Source organism: Onthophagus taurus, chromosome 7 (assembly GCF_036711975.1).
Source record: "Onthophagus taurus isolate NC chromosome 7, IU_Otau_3.0, whole genome shotgun sequence".
Classification (NCBI taxonomy): domain Eukaryota; kingdom Metazoa; phylum Arthropoda; class Insecta; order Coleoptera; family Scarabaeidae; genus Onthophagus; species Onthophagus taurus.
In genome coordinates, this window is record NC_091972.1 from 18,313,182 (window position 1) to 18,335,943 (window position 22,762).

At 31.7% G+C, this 22,762-nt stretch overlaps 1 protein-coding gene and 1 long non-coding RNA gene across 3 annotated transcripts in view; one reads left to right on the top strand and one right to left on the bottom strand.

Moving 5' to 3' along the window:
- The first annotated feature begins 2,813 nt into the window (after positions 1 to 2,813).
- LOC111415853 (LIM1_Isl and LIM2_Isl domain-containing protein tup) overlaps positions 2,814 to 22,762 on the top strand; it is a 76,207-nt gene continuing 56,258 nt past the window's right edge. For both annotated transcript variants that reach the window (XM_023047735.2, XM_023047736.2), the window contains exon 1: positions 2,814 to 3,302. In XM_023047735.2, coding sequence (XP_022903503.1) covers positions 3,179 to 3,302 — 124 coding nt within the window. In that variant the 5' untranslated portion in view covers positions 2,814 to 3,178. The remainder of the gene's footprint in view (positions 3,303 to 22,762) is intronic.
- Positions 15,874 to 16,783, bottom strand: LOC139430764 (uncharacterized). The gene is made up of 2 exons (XR_011641145.1): positions 16,494 to 16,783; positions 15,874 to 16,414 (listed from the first exon to the last, which is right to left on the bottom strand). It is a non-coding gene; the product is annotated as an uncharacterized lncRNA (long non-coding RNA).

Consider the following 22,762-nt stretch of genomic DNA (forward strand, 5'->3'; position numbering starts at 1 on the left):
CGTGAACGGTATAACCATTTTGAAAAATGGTCAGACCAAGAGTTTCTGGAACGTTTTAGACTATCTAACTTTAAGATTTAGGTTGTAAGGTCAATTTTAGATTAAATAATGGAAGCGGTACAGTCGAAAACAAATAGGTATTAAGTATATACAAGGAGTTTAGCTTGTGAACTATGTTTTGGTGTGTTAAAAAGACGATTTCCAGTATTAGCTTTAGGAATTAAGTTACATATAACAAAAGTAGAGGCTATTATTATATCAACTGTGGTTTTACATAATATAGCCTGTACTCTAAGGGATGTGAAACCAAACAATAATGAAGACTTAGAAAATTTGATTCATTTTCAAAATAATGGCAATGATATTGTAATCGATGTGGAAAATAATAACTTTAGTACAAGGCATTCATTAATAAATGACTATTTTACAAACTTAATATAAATTTTAACAAAAATGTCTACATAATAACGTGTTTATTTCTTATGGTTAACTCTTATCTTAATGATTATATCTTTGTTCGTCCTTTTTAATTTATTAGGTATACAAAATGTTAAAACAATTTTTCACTAAGCACAAATTGACAAATGTCAATTTGAAAACTGGCTACGCGTAAACTAAGGTTTGGCGCTTAAACGGTCGACGACTACTGGTAACGTAAACGTCGATTCTAACCGTAGTTTAATGTTAAACGGTAGTTGTAAAACTTTTTTTGTTAGTTAACCATAGATTAAGTTAATCGGATGCTTAAACTATGATTGTAAAACCTAGAACTAGAACTAGAAACATTCGGGTTTAGCCGTCTTAAGAGACGTACGGCTAAACCCGAATGTTTCAAGTTCTAGGTTTAGTGTTAGTTCTAGTGATAGTATTAGATCTAATTTTAGCTATTATTCGACGTTGGGTTGTTGTATGTTTTTATTGAACTAAAGCTAGAACTAATACTAAACCTAGAACTAGAAATTTTGGGTTTAGCCGTCTTAAGAGCCGCACGGCTAAACACGAATGTTTCTAGTTCTAGATTTAGTGTTAGTTCTAGTAATAGTGCTAATGTTTTTTAGTTGTTATTCAGCGCCAGGTTGCTGTATATTTTGGACACTTCGAAATTATTTCTGAAGATGGTTCTACACTTAGTTCTTCTAGTTTTAGTTCAATATAACTCATTAATTATAATAATTGTGTAAACAATATCTATTTTGCTTCCTATTGAAAGCGTGTGTACATGTTGTAATTAGCGCGCATGTGTGCGCTTCGGTGATAATGGCCAGGAAAAGTCCGGGATTATCTGAGCTGATGATGCAAATGGGTTAATTAGTGCTAAGTTCTACACAATATAGCTGCTCTTGATGGGTTTTGTTAGGATGAAAATATCCAGGAAAAAGAATAGGTAGTACAAAATTTAATCTTGAAATAGTCTTGATGAAGAAGCAGAGTAGAAATCCAGTTGTAAATATAATGTAATCAAATAATTTCATAGAAGGTTTGCAATTTTTCCGCATGATTCCAGGTTTCCTTTTTCCATTTTCATCTTTTTTTAATAATATTTCACGTAACTCATGTTTTTTAGTATCAGAACAGGATTTCTTTTCTTGTTTCAAAGTATTCAAAGCATTTTTTTGCTTCTACTAGTTTTATCTCTTTCAAAAACCCTCCACTTATTTTCACAAATATTCAGTTATATAATAATAAAGTTTTAGAGCTGCAACAAATTTCTTCACTATCATTTTCTTATAGAACTAAAATCAGATTAATTAATAATTGAATTCAATTTAACTCACCTTCTCTATATTAATCTATATTAATACATTCCAGGTGTTGTTTTTGATTTCATAATTTTAGTTACTCGGGTACTCGGTACATAAAGTCCATAGTGCGGTGTTCCTACAAGAATCGTCATTAATAATTCAAAATTTTTTGTACTCTTAATGCAGCATGTCCAGAGAGTTTTTTTGACAATTTAATGCTTTAGTAGTCGTGGCAGAAAATATGATCTTCTAAAAATTCAAATCGAAGCATTCAAAAATCTTTTTGCTGATCTTGTGAGCATTGTGCGTTGGAAATCAGAATTCTCTTAGTTCTAATAATGATGTTTGGGTTTATTTAAGTTGAGTTGAAATGCGCTTATTAACAACAATTTTTGTACTCTCAATGTAGAGAGAATTTTTGCAAAAATTTCTGACAAATGCTTCAAAAATCACTTTTCTTATTTTGCCAATATTGTACGTTGGCAATTAAGATTCTCTTAATGCTAATAATGATGTTTGGTTTAAATTGAATTAAGTTGTATTCAAACATGCTATAAGTGTATTAATACAAGCTGTATCTTCTTCTATTATAAATTTTAGAGCTCAACTAAATCAATAACAACTATAATTATTAGTCAAACGATATTAGTTATATTTAATAAGCCACAATTTGCTGTTATATTTTCTTTTCATTTTGTAAAATTCGTGAACTTTGCAAAAGAAATAAAAGAAACTGTAAAAAAAGATTTAGAGATGTAAGGTTCCGGTAGCCAATTCTCAGACTTTAAAGGTTAAATTTACATCTCTAACAAAGAAGAATTCAGAAGGCAATTTTGACACAACGACGGTCTTCGTTGCCGGAGTCCCCCTTTTACATTCTCTAGGTGGGGAGTCGATTATTGATTATCCGCCGACCATTTTGTGCGCCCCAGCGTTCCGGATCCAAATCGTGCCGGCCAATCGCATTCCGGAATCCACCCGGATCGAGGGCGTGTTCTCGGTGATACTCTCGGAGGGGGCACACAACAAAAATTATCGTTCGTCCGAGTTTTGCCGAATCCTCCTCACTGCTATCAGTACTCCGTCGACTATCAGATATACCGGGTGTACATGTGATCTCGTTAAAAAAAAACCGGCATTGTATAACTGCAAACAAAAAAAAAACATTAACCTTTAATACTTATTTTAGTGATAATTTTCGAAAGATAAACTGAATTATTATCTTCAAATTTTAATTTATGTAAAACTTGTTTTGCTAAATAAAAAACGTGTTGTTAAATCGGATTTTGAGAGACTGATTTTTTTTTTTATGATATAAAAGAAGGTTGTTGTAGAGTGGTTAAAGTGGTGAAACGAAACTAAAAAAATTGTAAATTTTTGGAAGAGAAAGGAAAAAGAATTTTTTGTTGTGACGCTTTTAAAACGATTCTGTTCGTATGGTGATGTCAGAGCAAGGAGGGTTGGCCATGCACCAACTACCGATGCACCACCGTGTGCAACCAAGTCTCGTGATGAATCCTCATCCATTGAGCGACTCCTGTTCTATTGAATCACAAAATAGTAAGTTTTTCAATATTACATCGGAAGTCTACAATATGATGTTTTACATAGCTTGTATAGGAAGTCATTTAGATTTGGCACAAACTTTATTATGTAATGTGAATCTAGTTTTACGCGGTAAATAAATTTATTATGTTGTACGTGCAAATTGCATCAATATCAGAAATCATTGCTGTAGTCCAGTATCTGACGCAGATTGTATTATGCAATAACTTCAGTTGTAAAAGTGAATCATGCATTGATGTAATTTATGTTTAACACTACACGTTAATATTAAAAGTTCTAATTATTCCCAATTTATATTGATTAAACTCGTTTTGAAGCATACTTGAAGCATTAACACCAATCTGCATCAATGTAATAAGTTATTTAGTTTTTACTAAAACGTAAATAATGTTTTGTATTAGCTTGTATCATTGTAAGAATCATTTGATTGTTGGTACTATCTGATATAAGTTGTCTTATGTAATCGCTTTAAATCTAAGAGTGTCTTTATGATGCGAATAAATGTCATTTTTTGATGCAATTTATGAGTGATGTTGGATATCAATTTTAAAAGTCTAATTTATCTACAATTATTTGCAATTTGATTGCTGTAGAGGCTTAAATGTTACATTGTTACAAATTTTTTTGTATCTTAACTTGTATTAGTATACAAATATCTAATTTAACAAATTCCTCAGTTATTGTTTCTTTTTTAATCGTTTTTTAATTTTATCAAAAAATTGATCTGATAGTTCATGTTTTAGCGGCAAAACTTTGTGATTTAGTTTTGTTTTTGTCTTTTTGTCTTGATCATCTCAACACCTCTTACAGCTTTTCATCCCGAATTTCGATCGCTATTCTTCTCTATTCCTCCATCCATCTTCTGGTAAGGCTCGATCAATCAGTCTCTCTGATCCCTTGGATCCAGGATGAATTTGGTCTTTTTCTATTTTGAGGTACACATCCAAGTGCCTTTTTTTACCTATCGGTGTCAACTATTTTGCTTGTTCGTTGTGACTTTTCCTAGTGAACTACCAGTATTGCGACTGGATGTCAAAATTGTATGCTAAATTGGCTCTAATACTTGACCATACTAAGGAATTTTGCATAGAACACTTCTTCGAGCTTGTTGAGCTCTGTTCTGGATATTTTTAGCTTATGTTTCTTCTTACATAATTAAGCTGCGCAAATATATTTCTTGCATCTTCCTATTTTGTTGTTTATTTGTAACTCAGGTATCATGTCCTATTATATTTTTATATTCTATCTTATCCATATTGATATTCAGCCTCCACTCTTACTCTTCCATGAGTTTCCTAAACAAACTCAATATCACACTCATTATTTCCTGCAACAACTTGGTCTTCAGCAAAGAAAAGGGTTGTCATTTTCGAGACTTGTCTTCACATTAGGAACATGTTCCAGTCTTGATATCCTCTTTGCTCTTCTTAGTTTCATCTGTTGAGGTATCATTTCCCATTACATTTTTATATTCTATCTTATCCATATTAATATTAAATCTTCACTTCCGATACTCCTCCATGAGATTCATTTTCACACTCTTCATTTGCTACAACAACTTGGTCATCAGCACATTAAAAGGTTGTCATGCTTTGATCTTCCATCTCTATACCCATTTTCGATGATTGTTTTCTCCATGTTTTCAGCACTTCTTGGATGTATATTTAAATTTTTTTAATTTGTTTCTTATTGCAATGCTATTCTTGCTTAGGTTAAGATCCCTGTTGATGTAAGTTTGCGATCTAAAAAAATGATATCTCAATTTCACTAATAAATGTTTAGTAAATTTTTTTTATTATATAAATTTTAGAATTTTACCATTTTAATGTTATGGTCGTATTGGTCTAGCTTCAAATATATCAACAAATTACTCGATGGTGCAGTTTGGAGGTTGTAATTTTTCCTTTTGTACTTTATGTCATGTTTTCAATCCTTTGTTGGAAGCAGAAGTGTTCTTACTTCTTCCTGGGTTCCTGCAATAACATCCAGCTTTTTATATAACTTAGTCATCCACACATAATATTGTCCCCTCCTTATTAGATATAAGCACAAGGATATAAGTACACCCAAAACGATTCTATCCATGTAGATACAGTTTATACATTGTATGGGGTAAATACATAAAATGTAAATTAGAATAAAAACAATACTTTTTCTGGTCCTTCTATTTATTGTCTAACCGGTTTCGGCTTATGCTATCATCAGAGACTCTATAATAAGAATCGTTATTACAATTAATATAATATAATTAAAGTTAAAATGGAATACATGTACTTACTTAAGAATATATTATTAAAATTTAACAACATATGGGATTAATCTTGTTGCACATATACATATATGGCTCATTAAAAATACACGTTATAAGTTAAAAATGAGATAAAGAGATATTCTTTGGTGACGTAAGCAAATAAAAAAATAGAAGGACCAGAACTACTGTTTTTATTCTAATTTACATTATATAAAATAACTGGTCGACATGGATTAAACCTACTCATCTAATTAAAAACATACAATTAAATATAAGATATATACAAATGGACTACATGATCTGCCATCAGGAAGATTTTCTTCTCTTGCCATATAAACAACTCAATACGTATTAATGCTAATGTGATCAAAATAAAAAGTGTGATCTAAGAAAATAACATGTTCTTAGATTCTGTAATGTTGATAGCTTATTCGTCGATTTATCATCATTTAAAAAAATGTCATCTGTTTAGTCTAATTGTGGTACAAAAGAAAAATTTTTCTTCAAAGATTCATCTTTACTAAATTTCCCTCAAAATGTTGGTGTTCATTAAAATTAGCATTATCTAACCTGGTACAAAGTGGAAGCCGCAAAGAAGTTGATATTTAGCGCATCGCCAGCATTTTCGCCTCCTTCAACATCACAGATTAAAGCTGTTTTTTAGTCTATTTTAAATTTAATTAGTAAAAAGTAATCCACTAATTTCCACCTCAATTAATCAAATATCACGTTTTATGATTAATAGTGCAGTTTGGACTTTATATTTAAAATAACAAACTTGAATTCTACTTTTGATAAACCGGAAGTAGTACAAATATGTTCCATGAAAAAACTTGGGTTTATTATAAACATGATTACTGATGATGGCAATATGTTGAAACCGGTAAAATCTTAAAAATAACATCTCACCAATAAAATTAATTTTTTTATTATATTCTTATGATTAATTGGTGATAATAGAAATCTTCCGCATCTATTTATTAATTAAAATTAAATAGTTTGGAAATTTTTTCTAAAATAAAACTACGACTAGCAAATTATTTATGTATTGTTACATATAGAGTAAATTAGCAAAGTTCTAAGCAGATCAACTCCGTATCAAATTTCATCATTTTCAAACTGCATAAATTTCGAAATAAATTCAGAAACATCGCTTAGACAAAAAATTGAATGGGTTTATTTGTTACTTTTTGTAGCACATTTCACTGACAGAGATTTTATATATATATTCTTCTCAACAAGCATTTAGATATTAACAAGATCCACATCAAACGTTCATCTACAACATTATAAATATCTTTATTCAATTTAAGCAGCCTCTTTCAAACGATAAAATTCTTCTAAATAAGTATTCTTAAAACTTGCAAAATGATGTCATGTGATGTCACTTGATCAATAACAAGTTGCCATGTCATATATCTGTAGCAACTGGTTTCCGCCAGTTATCTAATTTAATGTCCAACATAATCAAATCTATACGAATTATTCTTCTTACGCAGAAGATACTCAAGACTTCTCCAATATTAGAGATTTATACATATATAACTAAATATTGGTGTTCCTGTTAAATTATAACATTCAAAAATTAAACAGATTTAGAAGATCAGCTTATGCTACGTTCAAGTTCAATACCCAATTCCCAACAGGTACTAATTTAATAGCTTTCCCCATCGATACATCGTGTTCAGAATCTGTTTCGCTCTCCAGACGAGAGCTAAGCACAACTGCCCTATCAAAACTACCGCGTAAAACTTTGTTCCGGAGGTCGATTTAGGTCATAGATTTAACTAGATTTAATTTTTAATTTAGTTAAAACATTGATCTTGTTTCTGAAATAGGTTGAAACATGACAAGATTTTAGTTTTATTTCTTACATCAAGAAACTTTTCTTCTTCTATGTTATATCAAAATGGACAATGTGTGTACCAAAGAAAGAATAACAAATTACATGGAAAAAATAAATATTTAAAAAATTCGAAGTGATCATGTTCTGTTTCGTTTCCTTTTTTAATGTCGATTGTAATTAACGATTTCCGATTGTCGACTTTTATTTTGTATATTTAATTTTAATCTAACGGTGTTAGAAATCGCCCATCCTGTAGAGCTAAATAAAATTAGCAATTATAATACTAAATAAAATTAATGTGTTGAAGATAATATTTTTGCGTATCTAATTTTTGGTTTGGCCTATTTTTGAAACACATTTTTTTGTTCACCCGAAGCAACATTTTAGTGTGGAACATATTTGTCCCATTAGTATTCTACAGTGGGGTTATATATGTTCCAATGGTGCTTTTTTTGGTAAAAGTTTATTCAAAAGCGTCTTCTTAGGTGTGATATGGTTTGTTTATGTAAACTCTGGTATGAATTTCAATTTTCCTCTTAGCACATTTGAAGCATCTTTTACGAGCATTATCTTGCAGTGGTAAATGGTCTCCTGCATTATACACTTGTCTAGATAAAATTGATGGTTTCTGCAAGGTTGCATTTCTTCATCGATAAATTCTTCCGGCAAATCAACCAAGAACTTAGCATTTATTACTGGACGTTTTCTTCGTGTTTATGGTCATCTTTCTTTGATACACTGATTTTCCAAGTTTCTTGTACTAAAATATCCATGATTATAGATTTCGTTATTTTATGCGCACATTAGAACCTTATCTTATCAACCCCTTTATTTCTAGAAATCCAGGTTGATTCTCTTAAAACCTAAACATGAAACATTTTATATATTTTTCCCATATTTAACTGATGAATAATCTAAAGAATACTCACAACAGTGTTACAACAAAGCTGGTTCATTTTGAAGAAATTTTGACAATTTTCCTGACAATTGTTCTGAATAAATGATTGTTTGTTACATTGTTGTGCATGATTTTACCAAATATAGAGGAGGTCGTTTATGGCTAAGGCGTAGCATCCATAAATACCCAACTTTGTGAAGAAATTTGATAGTTTTCAAGGATAACGATTTGTCCGACGGTATTTTAACATAAATGATTTTCGTTGAAGTGTGTTTCCTTTCGTTAAAGCTCCTTCGGCTTAAGCAGTCAAAATCCTATATCCTTTGATTTAAGTTTAATCAATTCCGAGGTTGCTTAGGGAGGCATTATAATATTACCAATGGGTGTTGGTGTGGTATGATTTGAGTTTAATTAAGCAAAAACATTTTTGCCATGAATACGTAAAGCCATAAATCTCCACTCTTGATGAGCCAAAATAACAGCTTCTCAATCATTAGTTGAGTTGAGATCGATTCCGGCTAATGCGCTACAATACAAGTTCAATTCACTATCAGTGTGGTATGAACTGCAATGACTTGACTGCAAGCGATTTCGGCTTAATCAAGTGAATAAATACACTTTTACAATAAATGGGCGATGTCATAGATTCTCCATTCTAAGATTAGCCAAGGCGCTTCAATATCTTCTTCTTAGTCCGCCTTCTCTCTAGGAAGGTTGGCTTTTACATTTTTCCTTCAATGAGAAGTCGGAGGATCTCGCCCGATATCTAAAGCTTCGGTTCTTTATTAGGACCTCCTTTGCCCATCTATTTGAGTACCTCGTCACTTGTTATTCAAGATATCTATAATATGCGTAGAATACGACGTATAGGTACATCTCAAGGGAATATATTCGATTTTCAAACTCTTATACAAGCCTAATAAGACCTATTCTTCAATATAGGCAACTCTAGATAAGCAGCAATTTGTCAATAAGTCCAAATGCCTCGCATGACGTCACGTTCTGATATATCTTGATAGAGGTGGATTTTGCAAAACGTCAGAAGTAGTTGCCATGTTGTTACGTCACACGAGTCAAGGTCACGTTTTTGCACAAACTTTATTGATAGATGTTAGTATGATTATGAGATTATAAGAAGATATTTTCATATATCCTATCGCTTTATACGTAACAAAATCGGATTTTCCACCATAAGGAATTAAAATCTATTTGAGAAAAATAAAATTGTTTATTTTACTAATAAATGCCATATGAAGTTGTCTATTTATGTCGGTTGAAATTGATAACGGTGTCTTATCGGTTATGCAATGATAAATCAGAGTTTATGTTTACACACTATTTTTCTTATTAAAATTTATTAAAATTAGGTAGATAAAAATTAAGATCTACTAAATTAATCTAAAGCTGTTCTAAAGCAATAAAAACGTTTGAATTGAAAAATAAATCATTTCATAAAAAATGCAAGAATAATTATCGCGCATAATACACAACAACGTTATTTAGAATAAAAGAAAACATTGTTTTCTTTTACCATGTAGTAAATAACATAAATAAACAGCATTATTTCAAACATCATTAACTAAATAGCCGGGTGATAAACGACTTCCACGGGCAATTAATGAACCGACGCAAGTTGTAGAGCCGTCGCGTTTTACAATCGGTCCCGAGTTGTAAAAATCTACATTTTATAGGCTGAAAACACCGAAGGTATTCGCAAAGCTCATTTCAATGCATTCTTTTTAACCGCACACATTCCTTTCTAACAATACCAAAAATACCGGGCAATTATCGACAGAATTACGAATAACTTCAAAAATATGTTGAATTATATTTTATTTTTAAAGTTTTAACTTTACTTTTTTTTACAGTTTCGTGGGTGTGCATTGTTTTAAGTGCTTTTGTTGAAAACCACTAATTTATTTGTCGTTAAAAAAAATGTTTTAATCTTTCTAAGTTAAAAGGTAAAAATATTTTTTTCTGAAAACTATAATTTGTTATCGCTATATGTACTATGTAGATAAGATTTAGATTCAAATTTTTTGATATTATAATTTGTTCTTAAAAAAATCTGCAAACAAAGAGATATTTTTTTGTTATAATTCTTTTAATACAACAATATATTACTATCCGTGCCAAAAGTCACTTTAAAGATCGATATCTTCGAAACCACTCGATGAAAAAAATTGAGGTAACGTTTATTATAATTACTGCACATTATTATAAATTAAATAAGCCTTGTTGGGAGAAGATAGTGCGTTCTACACAGAACGTCGCGCCTTTATTTTACCTACATAAAGAAATAAAGGCGCTACGTCCTGTATAGAACACACACCAACACCATCTTTTCCGATTTGATGGAACCCCCCTCTCCATCTTATTATTGTTTCTTTTTAATTTGTAATTCCCGTAAATCACTTTAAACAAATTAGAGAGACATAATATTCAGTGATTACAACAAACTTCACCGTGATTTTTTTTATCGAGCGGTTGCGCAGATATAGATCTCTAAAGTTCAACTTATGACATGGATAGTAGTCGTGAAATAAAAAAAATCAATCAATTTTCAAACGGGTCATAATAATTTGTTCCTATACGATTTGCATATAATTGCTTGGTAAAGAGTAAATATATAGAAAATAACTCTATGAGGGTGATTACCCCTATTTTCTTATACGGCTATTCTTCGAAGGGCACCTAAAAACACTTTACATAAATTTGCATTCATAAAATGTAAAAGACAAGCAGCTGTAGATATATGTATTTAATTTTTACATTATACAATCATCACATACCATCTTTTTTCGTATTCACTTACCATTTCCATCCTCATAAATCTATCTCCGTATACAAATACATCAAGTCATTTATTTTCTAGTATTTAAGTGAGTTATTATCGTAATTTATGGTTATATTAAAATGTTAACGTTAATTTATTTTTTATACAAGAAAATATTTTAAATTTTGATTTAACTCAATTTAATTAACTTATCGATTGTACACAATATAAATACGTATATGTCTAATATTACTTTTCAATATTCTTATCTACTCACATACCGATGTATAATTGTTTGTATGAGCAATATGTAAAAAATGACTTTGTTGACGTTAACACCAAGTTTTTCCATCAGAAAAAAATAACTGAATATTTTTTATTAATTACAGCATACATAGCTTTTAAACAATCATCCGAACAATTTTCTTTGCAATGTTTCTACGTTGTAGGAATGTTGGAAAATTATTTATGTTGATATAACATTAAAACACTTAGCTGAATTTCTACTTATTCACAACAAAATTAATTTATCTCATTTTAGGTAAAAAACCTGGTTCATTCATGAATGGTGTGTTACAAACCTCCCACTGATTTCTTTTCTTTACATTTTTGGTTTTGTGTACTACCTCCTCGTTTTTGACATAAATCTTTCGTTTGGGTTTTAAAGGACAACCACTCGAATTGTAAGAGTTTATCGTTTTTCCTCTTAAGAAGGGATAAATCTGTCGCCTGGGTAAGTGGAATATAACAAATTTTTAAGCGAGAAATTTTTTTTGTTAAATTTAGAATTAATTGTTCTTACACAAACGATATGAAATTTCTTCTGATAAAACACTTACCTATTTTTATTGGTGCTAGTTCCAAATTGTTTGCTTAATCCAACAAATCAACATCATCATTGATTAATTATAGGTTTTGATCAATTGGAGTAGTGGTATAGATAGTTTTCTTATTTTTTTGTAGACCATTGGTTCACCTACAATCTTGGTTTTAACGAATGATTGGCTAAAATCATATTATTTGTGATCCTTTTCGCCAGGCTTGGTTAGATGGAGCTGAAGAACCCTAAAAAACTGTTAATGATTTTGTATATTCAGTTGTATATTAACTGTTGTTAGCCAAAAAAAAAAACTCATTTCCGTGGGTTTCCTTCCCTGCATTCAAACATTGAGTGCCTTTTTTGGAAGTCTCTTTCTCCATTCTCACCATATTATGTCCAGCCTACTTCAGTCTTTGTATTCCTGATGAATTCCGTGAGGGCTTATATTGAAAATCTGTGAAAAGTTGATATGTGTCGTTGTTGTACCTGATTCTTTACATGCTCTAGTTGAGAACTAGCCCCAGGATTCTACGCAATACCTTTATTTCGAAGATATAAAGTTTACTACTTGAAAACTTTTATTGTGCTGCCATATGTCAGGATTGGTCTAATGATTGATTTATATATTCTGAGCTTTGTTTGTCAGTGTAAGTGTTATAATCTAAATATTTGGCATAGTGTGAAGTATACATCAATTGTTAGTGTTATTCTTTAGTATATTTCTATATCTTCCATGCTATCTTTGTATACTGCGCAGACTTTACAGTGCTATTCTGTGTTTGTATGGACCAGAATATCTTTGTTTGTGCTAATACCTTTCACGATTATTTGGTTTTCCTATGTTAGCTCCAATCTCGTCCCCTTGACATGTCCCTTCAGTTGAGAGTATGTGAGTATGTAAGTAAGAGTTGTGCGATTTGTTGGTTAGCAAATTTTATCTTCCAATTTGCCTTATGATGAATCCAAGCATTAATTTGAATAGAATTGAGGTCAGTCCATCCATTTTTCAATCCATGCTTTAATGTGAAAGGATATCAGTTCATTGTCTAGCTTGTTTCAGTATTCTCTGTTATAGCTTTTATGAACCTTCTTGGATTTGATAGCGTCTATTTTTATAGATTGCGTCATACTCCTATATAAAGTTTATAATGATGTTATGTACGTCTATGTTATATTTCCAAACTTTGCTAAGAATTTGTTTTACTCTGAATATTTGGTCGATTGCGTCTAAAACCAGTTTGGTATCTACCATGGTAGATACCAAACTGCTACCATGGTATCTGATATAGGTTCCAGTCGCTCATTGATGTTGTATGTGACCTTGTATGCCGTAAAGATTCTTACAATGCAAATTTGTTACTTTTTTTATAAAAGAAGCATATGCATATTAGGAGGGAATGTTGTCTACTCTGGGTGCTTTATTATTTTTTGGGCTTCAATGGCTTTGGTGATTTCTGTAACAGATGGTAGCTCTATTTGTATTCCTGTTTCCGAGTCACATCTCTTCCATGCATACTTCGGTACCGGTCCTGATTTCAATAGATTGTAGTATTGTTTCTAAACATTTTTATGCCACCACTTTGCCCTCCTTATTCTTAGAGAGACCGGTTTCAGGATTACACCCAGTTCTTTTAATTTCTTTAATTACTCTTCTGTATTTCTGGTCATTTTAGTTTAATCTGCATCCAGAAATGATCTGAGCCATAACATACTACCCTTCGTGTCTTTACATCAAATATATTCCTATGGTGTTTACAAAATTTATCAGAAATTCCACGTTTTCATTAGTCTCGTTGTGCAGAAAGTGTACCTATAGTACCCATGAAGTGCTGTTCTTTGCCGATCTTAGCGTTCATATCGCCCATTATAAGGCTAACATTATTTCCTGGTGTCATGTCATATAACCTTTCTTTCATTTCTGTGTCTTCGTCCTCTGTAGTGTACATTATGTTTAAATTAACGAATCTTGCTTGATTGTATTTCGCTGTCCACGAGTTGGTTTATACAGTCTTCTGAAGGATTGCTCAGGTTTCTAGAATCCACCAGCTTGAAGAAGCGGCTCTCTTCTTCAAGCGAGCTTCTGAGAATCTAACGGAATGCAACCTCTTGGGACCTGCTTAAGTTTAAAATAACGCATGAGATTGTGGAGTAATTCAAGGTTCGAAATCCTTACATTAATCTTTGTAATTTGATTTCCTCGTGAAGAAAACAACCGATTTCTTCACAATCCGTTTATTTCATTTAGTGTGACTCCAAGTTAATTACTTGTGGTATGGTTTGATCCTTGATGTTAATCCATTTACTTCTCTATTTTGTGACAATTTCTTTAAAAGAATATTTATCTCTTTTAAAGCAAATCATTCATTAAGCCAATTTATTATCATTTTCAAAAGAATCGCAATCTTATCTTGAAAATATATACCAAATCAATATAAATAAATTATAATCAGAGGAGCCAAACACTGAATATGGCAAAAATCTAAGTCTTCATCAACTACAATCACTTCAGGAAATACTGTGACGTTACTTTCTTTGTTAAAGGTCTTTTTTAAAAGATTTAGAAGATTTTAATTCCACTTTGTATATTGATACAGGAAAAGAATAGCTGAAATTTAAAAATTAGAAACATACTTTATAACGTTAATTTTACAAAATTTTACCTTTATGTCCTGAAGTTGAAAAACCATATATCAAGGAAAGTACTCCAAGTTAGTATCAAATTCTAGATAGACCAATAAAAATTAGCTTATTGGTGACCCGTATTATATACTTATTATGAAATTAAACCACTTTAGTGGCAAAATTATGAGAGGAATTGTTTTTGTAGTCAACTTATTTTCAATTCAACTTCTGCTAAAAGTTTCTCTTCGCATATTTTCTATATATTTACTACATTATCTGTTTTCTGATCTTTTACAGAACATTAAATTGCAAGTTATTGTACCCAATAACAAATCCTAAATATTCTTTGCTTTCAGAAATCAATCTGAAGATCAGTTTATGTGTTAAAGAGCTACACTCGATTTAATATGGTCAAATATTCTCTGACATCAACCTAATAATTACAATCAGCTAAATTTAAGGACTGATTAAGACAAACAATAACAAAATTAATTCTGAGTTGCAACAAATTCATCAGGTCGATTCTTTGAGGGCGACAAAGAGGTGGTTTGGTTTCTTTTGAAAAAGAGAGTACCTAATTATGGTTGATATTATTAATTACAAAATATTTTTTTACAAAATTACTTTATAAAAGTTACAATTAACATTATTTTCAATTAAATTTGAATGAAACAAATTTATGAACCATTCAAGTTACTTCCGCAAGAACGAATCGTGATTAAATTTGCCCGTCGGATAGTATACAATCAAATCGAACGCACATTTTATAACCTACCAAGCATATTAAAACATCATATACTTTATAACTTTATAAATACAAATGACCAGCTTTTAATTTCGCGAAATCCAACCAAATTTTGTTCAACAAATATTTGCAATTAATAGTAATTACCACAACAAAACCAAATATAACCCGGTCGGCCACTTTTCAATAAATAATTGATTTAATGCTCGTTAAATAAATTTATCTGTTTATTTTTTTTGTAGATCAATATTAAACAATTCAATTACAAATTTCATGTTTTTATGAACTTCATTTTTTACTTTTTGCGATTTTAACATGTTCATATAAAGACAACAATCCCCTCTTCGTGTTTTTATCTTTTCTGCTGGCATACGTCGACACTTAATTAGCCACACGGTGCTAATACCGCAATACACTATGCCATTTTATTTGCATATGCATTCATATTGCTCCATGACAAATAAAATATACAAAAAGTCGGCTTCTTTGAATATCTTGCTCGCCGTTAAATCAATATATATATTTTAATTTCTAATCCACTCCGTAAAAAGTTAGTGATTTAATTACTTCATTAATTCAATAGAAAAAGATCTATTAATATTTGCACTTTGCTCAACTTAGATTTTCTATTGGAAGAGGATTTTATCATAAATACATAGTTTTAGTTAATAGTTTATAGATAAAATGAATAAAAAAGAAACTCCAAGGATTTTTAGCATTATTCAATGATACTATATAATTTATAATTATTTAAAAGAAAAATAAAATTTTAAAAACTTTTTGACATTTTAAATGTCATCTTGACATTTAAACGTCAACATGACATTTAAACGTCAAATTATTTATCTCATCCAGTTCTTATATAAGAGAAAATTATTGAGATATTATATTCATTGAGATTTTTAGGCTATAAAAGAATTTTTTTTCTTTTGAAAACATTTTATGTCCGTCTGGTAGCAAAATAGGCGCCGGCGCCGTAGTTCTTAAGAAAAGAAAAGTCTTCGTCGCCCACCGTTGGGTGTCACAAGCGCCACTTTGTTGCGACCCTAATAAATCACAACAACATTCGAAGGGATCCGTTTCCTTCTCGTCGCGTCTCTTTCTCCTTCCCTTTCTTTCAATCGAACGAAAAGAAAAGAAAAAAGCGGCTACAAAACGTAAAACGGTTAAAACTATTTACTATAATAGGGTTTTTGGGTTATTCGTAACAAGTTTAGTTTTACTTACTTGTTTTTTTTCTTTATAATACGAAACGATTACGAATCATCTCGTCTTTTTTCTTGTTTTCCGAGTACTGGTGGTCATTGACTGACAGTCCCGCGTGTGATATGTCAAGAAACGGGGCCCCAAATTTCACGCTACGTGTCGCGCTCGTTTCATGGTTGTCAGTGCAAAAGCGATCCGATACGCCCTTGATGAGGAGCGGAACTTTCGCATAAATTGGATAAAGTCAAAAAAGATGTTTTAACTTTTTTACAATAATCTTTAAAAATAAAATTAAATTTCATAACTTGGGTGACACCGTTTTAATTTGACAGTTTAATATTTATCATTGATACCGAGAGAGGGCACTTTTAATAACTAGGTGGTCCTTATTATATAAATTAATCGTTATATTCCATTGTTTTATCGTTATAATAATTTTTAAATATTAGACTATTTCATAAAAAGTTTATAAATTATTAAATAATATATAAATAAAAAATATTGATATAATCAAATTATTTTCTACTTTATCGACGCATTTAGTTGTCATTAAGATATTGGTAAAGTTAATTAATCTTCCAGTATACGGGCTTTCATTTGGATTATAGGCTCAGATATTTGCAAAAAAGATGATTTTTACAATAATCTTTAAATATAAAATTAAATTTCGCACTTTACTTTTAATCATTGTTACCGAGGGAGGGCGCTTTTAACAACTATCAAGGTGGTTCTTTTTGTTATAAATTAACGTTATAGATTAATTTAACTCTACTTTTTAAAATAATTTTTAAATATCCATTTTATAAAATTTTTGTAAATTATTAAATAATATGTAAATAAACAACATTAACATCTTCAAATTATTATCTACTTTATCGGCCATTTAGTTGTCATTCTTAAGTCATCAAGAATTGTCAAAGTTAATTAACTTTCTAGTACGCGCGCTTGCATTTGTGTTATAGGCTCAGATATTTGCGAAACAACTACATTACATTAGTGGGAGCTAGAGACTGAAACGAAGTAATTTATCTCAAATAGGTATATTCCTTCCTTTTTTTCCTAATGAAACACTCTGTTTGGCCAACTTTGTACAATACGCTTTACGGATCTTGAGTTCAATAAGCTAGTGCTTAATAACAACTAGAACTAATACTAGTACTACAACTAACTCTAGACCTAGAACTAGAAACATTCTGGTTTACCCGCTTTGAGAGACTTATCGCTAAACGCAAATGTTTCTAGGTTTAGGTTTAGTGTTAGATCTAGTGCTAGTCTTAGCTGTTATTCAGCTTTAGATTGTTGTATATTTTTATTGAACTAACACTAGACCTAGAACCAGAATCAATCGAGTTTAGCCGTCCTTAAGAGACTCACGGCTAAACCCGAATGTTTCTAGTTCTAGGTCTAGTGTTAGTTCTAGTTTTAATTGTTATTCAGCGCTAAGTTGTTGTATATTTTTATTGAACTAATAGTAGAACTAACACTAGATCTACAACTAGAAACATTCGGGTTTAGCTGCTTTAAGATACTCCGAATGTTTGTAGTGCTAGGTTTTGTGTTAGTTTCGCAATTTCAAAATTTATTATTTTTTTCTATTTGTCGTCACCTTGTAAAATTCTTGACTCACGTGTGCAAATCATACTTAACATAAATTGGAAATGCATAGCTTTGTAATTTACGTAGAAACACAAACGCAACACAAAATCTTGAAATATTTACCTACAATACTGTTTTCTAACATTCCCGAAACTACAGTGATAACGGGACTCATTAAAAGATAAAATGCCGTTTTAACATCGTACACGTTTTAACTTTCTCATACAATATATTTAATGTGTTGCAAAAATATTACAAAATCTTTAAATTATCATTAAGACCGTCGCTTTAACGGTTTTACGATTGCTGGTTTAATATTTTTGTTGGATTTATAATCACTATAACCAGTTTGTTTCTATCTTCTGCGAGAGTTAAGATATAAGAATTTAAAAAAAATTTTTAATGTGTATTTTAAGAAGCGGCTCTATGTTACAACGAGATGGCGCGGGACATAGAATGTAGTGAGGACATCGCCAAATAAGAATTTGAATACCGGCTAAAGACACCGCCCAGAAACACAAACGAAGGCGGTAATGTTGACAAAAAAAGATAACGGGTTGAGTTGGAAAAACATTTCAAAAATTGAACAAAAAAAAAGTTAAAAGTCGCCGAAACTCAAACAGAAAAGTTAAAGAAACAAAGAGGCCATGGCCACTATGACACCGCTGCATGATCATCTGTGTACAGAACATGTACAAAATAACCATCATCTTAAGAGCTAACTAATACATATTCATTTCTTAGTGTTGGTAATATGGAAATTGTTAAATATGTTACGTTTTTTTTAAAACTTAGTTTGATTTACTAATGTATGTGTACATACATTTTTAATTTTAAAATAAGATTGCAATGTGGCACTTTTTAAGTAGCGAATTTTATGAATGAATTGAAAACCACGCAAAAGAGACAATAAAATCGGAAAGAAATCTTGGTGTTAAGACAAATTACGATTGGCGATTGCGTCTCGGTTCTCTTCGTTATTTGCATATCTATCGCACGCTCTTCGTAACTACGCGATTCATGAAATAATTCACATGACTCGACCGGGTCATAAATAAGTTGGTTTTAGTGAGGTATCCGTTGGAAAACGGCATCTTATCGGCCGGCGACGCAAAGGAATCACCCGGGAAATACCTATTACCTTAGTAATTCGTCGTGAGGTTTATGTACTTTATGTAGTTCCGAAGGTATTAAATAAATAAGTACCAGGTTTTATCGCATTAATTTTATTACACATCATTCAATAATTAAACTTTCACATTTATTATATATTTTAATTTTAGGTAACTAAACTCAATCTGTGCGAACTTGATTGTAACAATTAGTATTCCGTGACCTTGGTTTAACTTTGACCTAAATAACTAAGATATAGAAGATGCAAGAATATAAATAAATATCTAATAAAGGTTCACACGATAAAATCAAGGTTAAATCCTAGATTCGGACACCCCTCTGGAAAGAGTACTTCTTTGTTAAGAGTGTTAATAGACACTTTGGTATGCGGGATGTATTGCGTGGTGTTCCATAGGACGGAGTTCTTTATATTTTAGTAACTTCTGGGTTGTGTTGGGTTGATGCCTTATTTTGAAAATTAGAAGAATTCGACAAAAAAGTAAATTGTAGACCCAATTGGATGATATTAATAAAGAATGTTGTGGAAAGTTAAACAGAATGAGAAATCATGATTATCTAACAGACAGGTTCAAGGAAATGTATTCTTAAATGTTTTGGTGACAGTGACAGAGAAAGATTTTGGCATTCATTCAAAGTATCACCCTATTTATTCGTTGCACATTTTGAGGATTTGGAGAACTCAGCAAAGGATAGAATGCTGGGGATTATAGTAAGAGTGCAGAACCAGAGAAAAGGGAGTAAAGATAAATCAGATCATTGAGGTCAAAGAGATGACAAAAGTCGCGCATTACTATTTTAACCACTTCAGGACCGAATTTTTTTTGTTATCTCGTTGTTGTCTTTTAATAGAAAAATAGGATTCAGATTTTCAAAAAAAGTTAAAATTCGTGAAAAAAAAAAATTCAAAGTTTGCTTGATGCTCAATCACGATTTAACACGTTCATAAAAAAATTAAGAAAAGAAAGTAGTGTTATTGCACTACAAATATTTATTTATGCTTTTATGACATATAAAGAATACCAAGAATAAGTAAGTATATCAAAAACATACATTTTTCTAGGTGATAGATTCTCGAAAACACATAGCAGAGACATATCGCAGTCGGGGCAATGCTCACAGTCTGCAAAGTAGGATTTTCTTTCTCTTTAGTTACTAAAAGACAATCAATAAAATGTCGTCCCGTAAGTCTCTGACGAAGAAAAACTTTCAAAGGTCAACCCACCTTGGTTGGTTAGGAATGCAGAATTGTCATCCTATATAGCAGTGGCGTTTTCTTCTTTCCTCCTTTTCTGTAAATTAGAAATGAGTTCCATAACGCTAAATCTAAAAGATGGAAGAAAACCTTCTTGTCTCGTTTTCTGAAATTGTGTCATTCTAATCTATTACAATAGATTAGTGCCAGTAGTAGCACAGAATAAACAGAAATGACGTCGATTCGTTTTATGTTAGCAGCATCTCGTTTTGTGACCTCGATTTAAAATCCGCCAGCTTATCGCGAGTTACCAAATGCACAGAACCTTTAACGTCAATAGCGGCATACCTTGGCAACTCGCTATAATAAGGCGTCAGAATTGGCGGAATACCGCCAGTGTCACTTCTGGTTATTCTGTGCTACTTGCTTGTTTACCACTTCCCCTCTTCGTTTTTGCTCCTCCTTCATTTTCATGGTATGAACGGATAAATTGCCAAAAGTTGTACATTCGAGCTTAAACCAAACGGAACATAAAATTTAGATTCGCCCGAGTTAACTGGGGTTAGCGCCAAAAATCCAAAAATTGGAGTTAAATATGGAGATAATTAACATATTGAGTTTTTATGGAGGGGTTGAACTTTATGTATTTGGGGTAAAATAAGCAGGCAATGGAGATGTATTGCTGTTAGAGACAAATATCATTGATAACTGCTCAGGGTTGCATCGATGTGGTATTGATGTAGCGTCTCGGCCGCAAGCGACATTGGCTTAATCACATTAATTAATGCATTTCTTATTGAAAAGCGAGAAGTAAAGTTTCATGCATTAATAAAAAAAATATTTATCTTAGAATGCTGCCAGAAAAATATCACAGATTCTTGAAAGCTGTTTAGGTTTTGTATCAATTTGTAGCGCCTCGGCTGCAAGCGACCTTGGCTTAAATAAAGGGTGATCCCCATTGGACTATAGGATTTGTTCTTTGAATAAAACAGAAAATATTGGAAAAATCCGAATTTTATTGTTAATAGTGTAAAGTATAGACTTGACAATTAGTATGAAATATGATGTCGCCCAAATCTCCTCAATCCCTCAACTCTGCTCACATGATACCATTCTTTTAGCGAAGTTTTCTGTAACAAGTTCCCATAAATACGGTTCGATTTTAATAACTTCGCGTTTGATGTTCTCCTTTCGTAGCGGATTTGTTGACATAGATACTTTCCTTCAAATAACGCCAGAGGAAAAAGTCTAGTGGGGTTAGATCGTAAGACCTCGCTGGCCAATTGACCCCATGACAAGAACATGACCAAGAAATTTGATTTGAAGTAAAGTGGCTGTTTCACGTGCTGTGTGACATGTGGCTCTATTTTGTTGAAACCACGTGTCATTTAAGTTCAAATCATTGGTTTCATTGAAGAAAAAGGTGTTTAACTTCTCCAGATAGCATACACCGTTGACAGTAATAGCGCTACCGGCTTGCACATTGCATTTTTCTGGATGCATTGGTTTTTGTTGAATAACATGTGGATTTTCACTACCCAAGATACGACAATTTTGGCGATTCACACACCCATTCAAATAAAAATGGACCTCATCGCTCCATACGATTTACTTGCAAAAATCAGCATCCACTTCTTTGTTTTGTGAAACCCAGTTCACAAATGTACGGCGTTTCTGGTGGTCCGCTAGCTTAAGTTCTTAAGTCAGCTGAATTTATTTAATTGCAGGTTTTTTTTTAAGTCATTGAAAGTTTCAATTGATGTTCTTGGTTTTTCTTGCACACTATCACGTATATTTCATCTGAACGACTTCTGCGTTGATAGCGAATTCTTGGTGTATTAAATAACCATACAACTTGTTTCAAATTTTTGCACTAGATCACTAATTGCACTCTCACTTGGGACATTATTGCGTCCAAACAGTCGTCGAAGTTTTCTTCGCGTAATCGTAACTGATCGTCTATTTTCATAATAAACTTGTACTATATTTACGCGTTGCTGCACAGTAGACGTAGATGAATTTTCCATGTGTTTAGATGCCAACTTTTAAAATACAAACTTCCAACCACAAAATAACCAGAAATGACACTTACGTCGATTCGTTTGATGTTGGCGGCACCTCATTTTGTGACCTCGATTTAAAATCCACCATCTTATCGCGAGTTACCAAAGGCAAAGAATAACCAGAAGTGACACTGGCGGTATCAAAATCTTTACCACCAATAGCAGCAATACCTTGGCAACTCGCTATAATATGACGTCAGATTTGGAGGGATACCACCAGTGTCACTTCTGGTTATTCTGTGCTTCCCACATTCATTGAACGAAAATGACGCGCAATTCGAATCTTAAAGCTTAATTTGGATCAT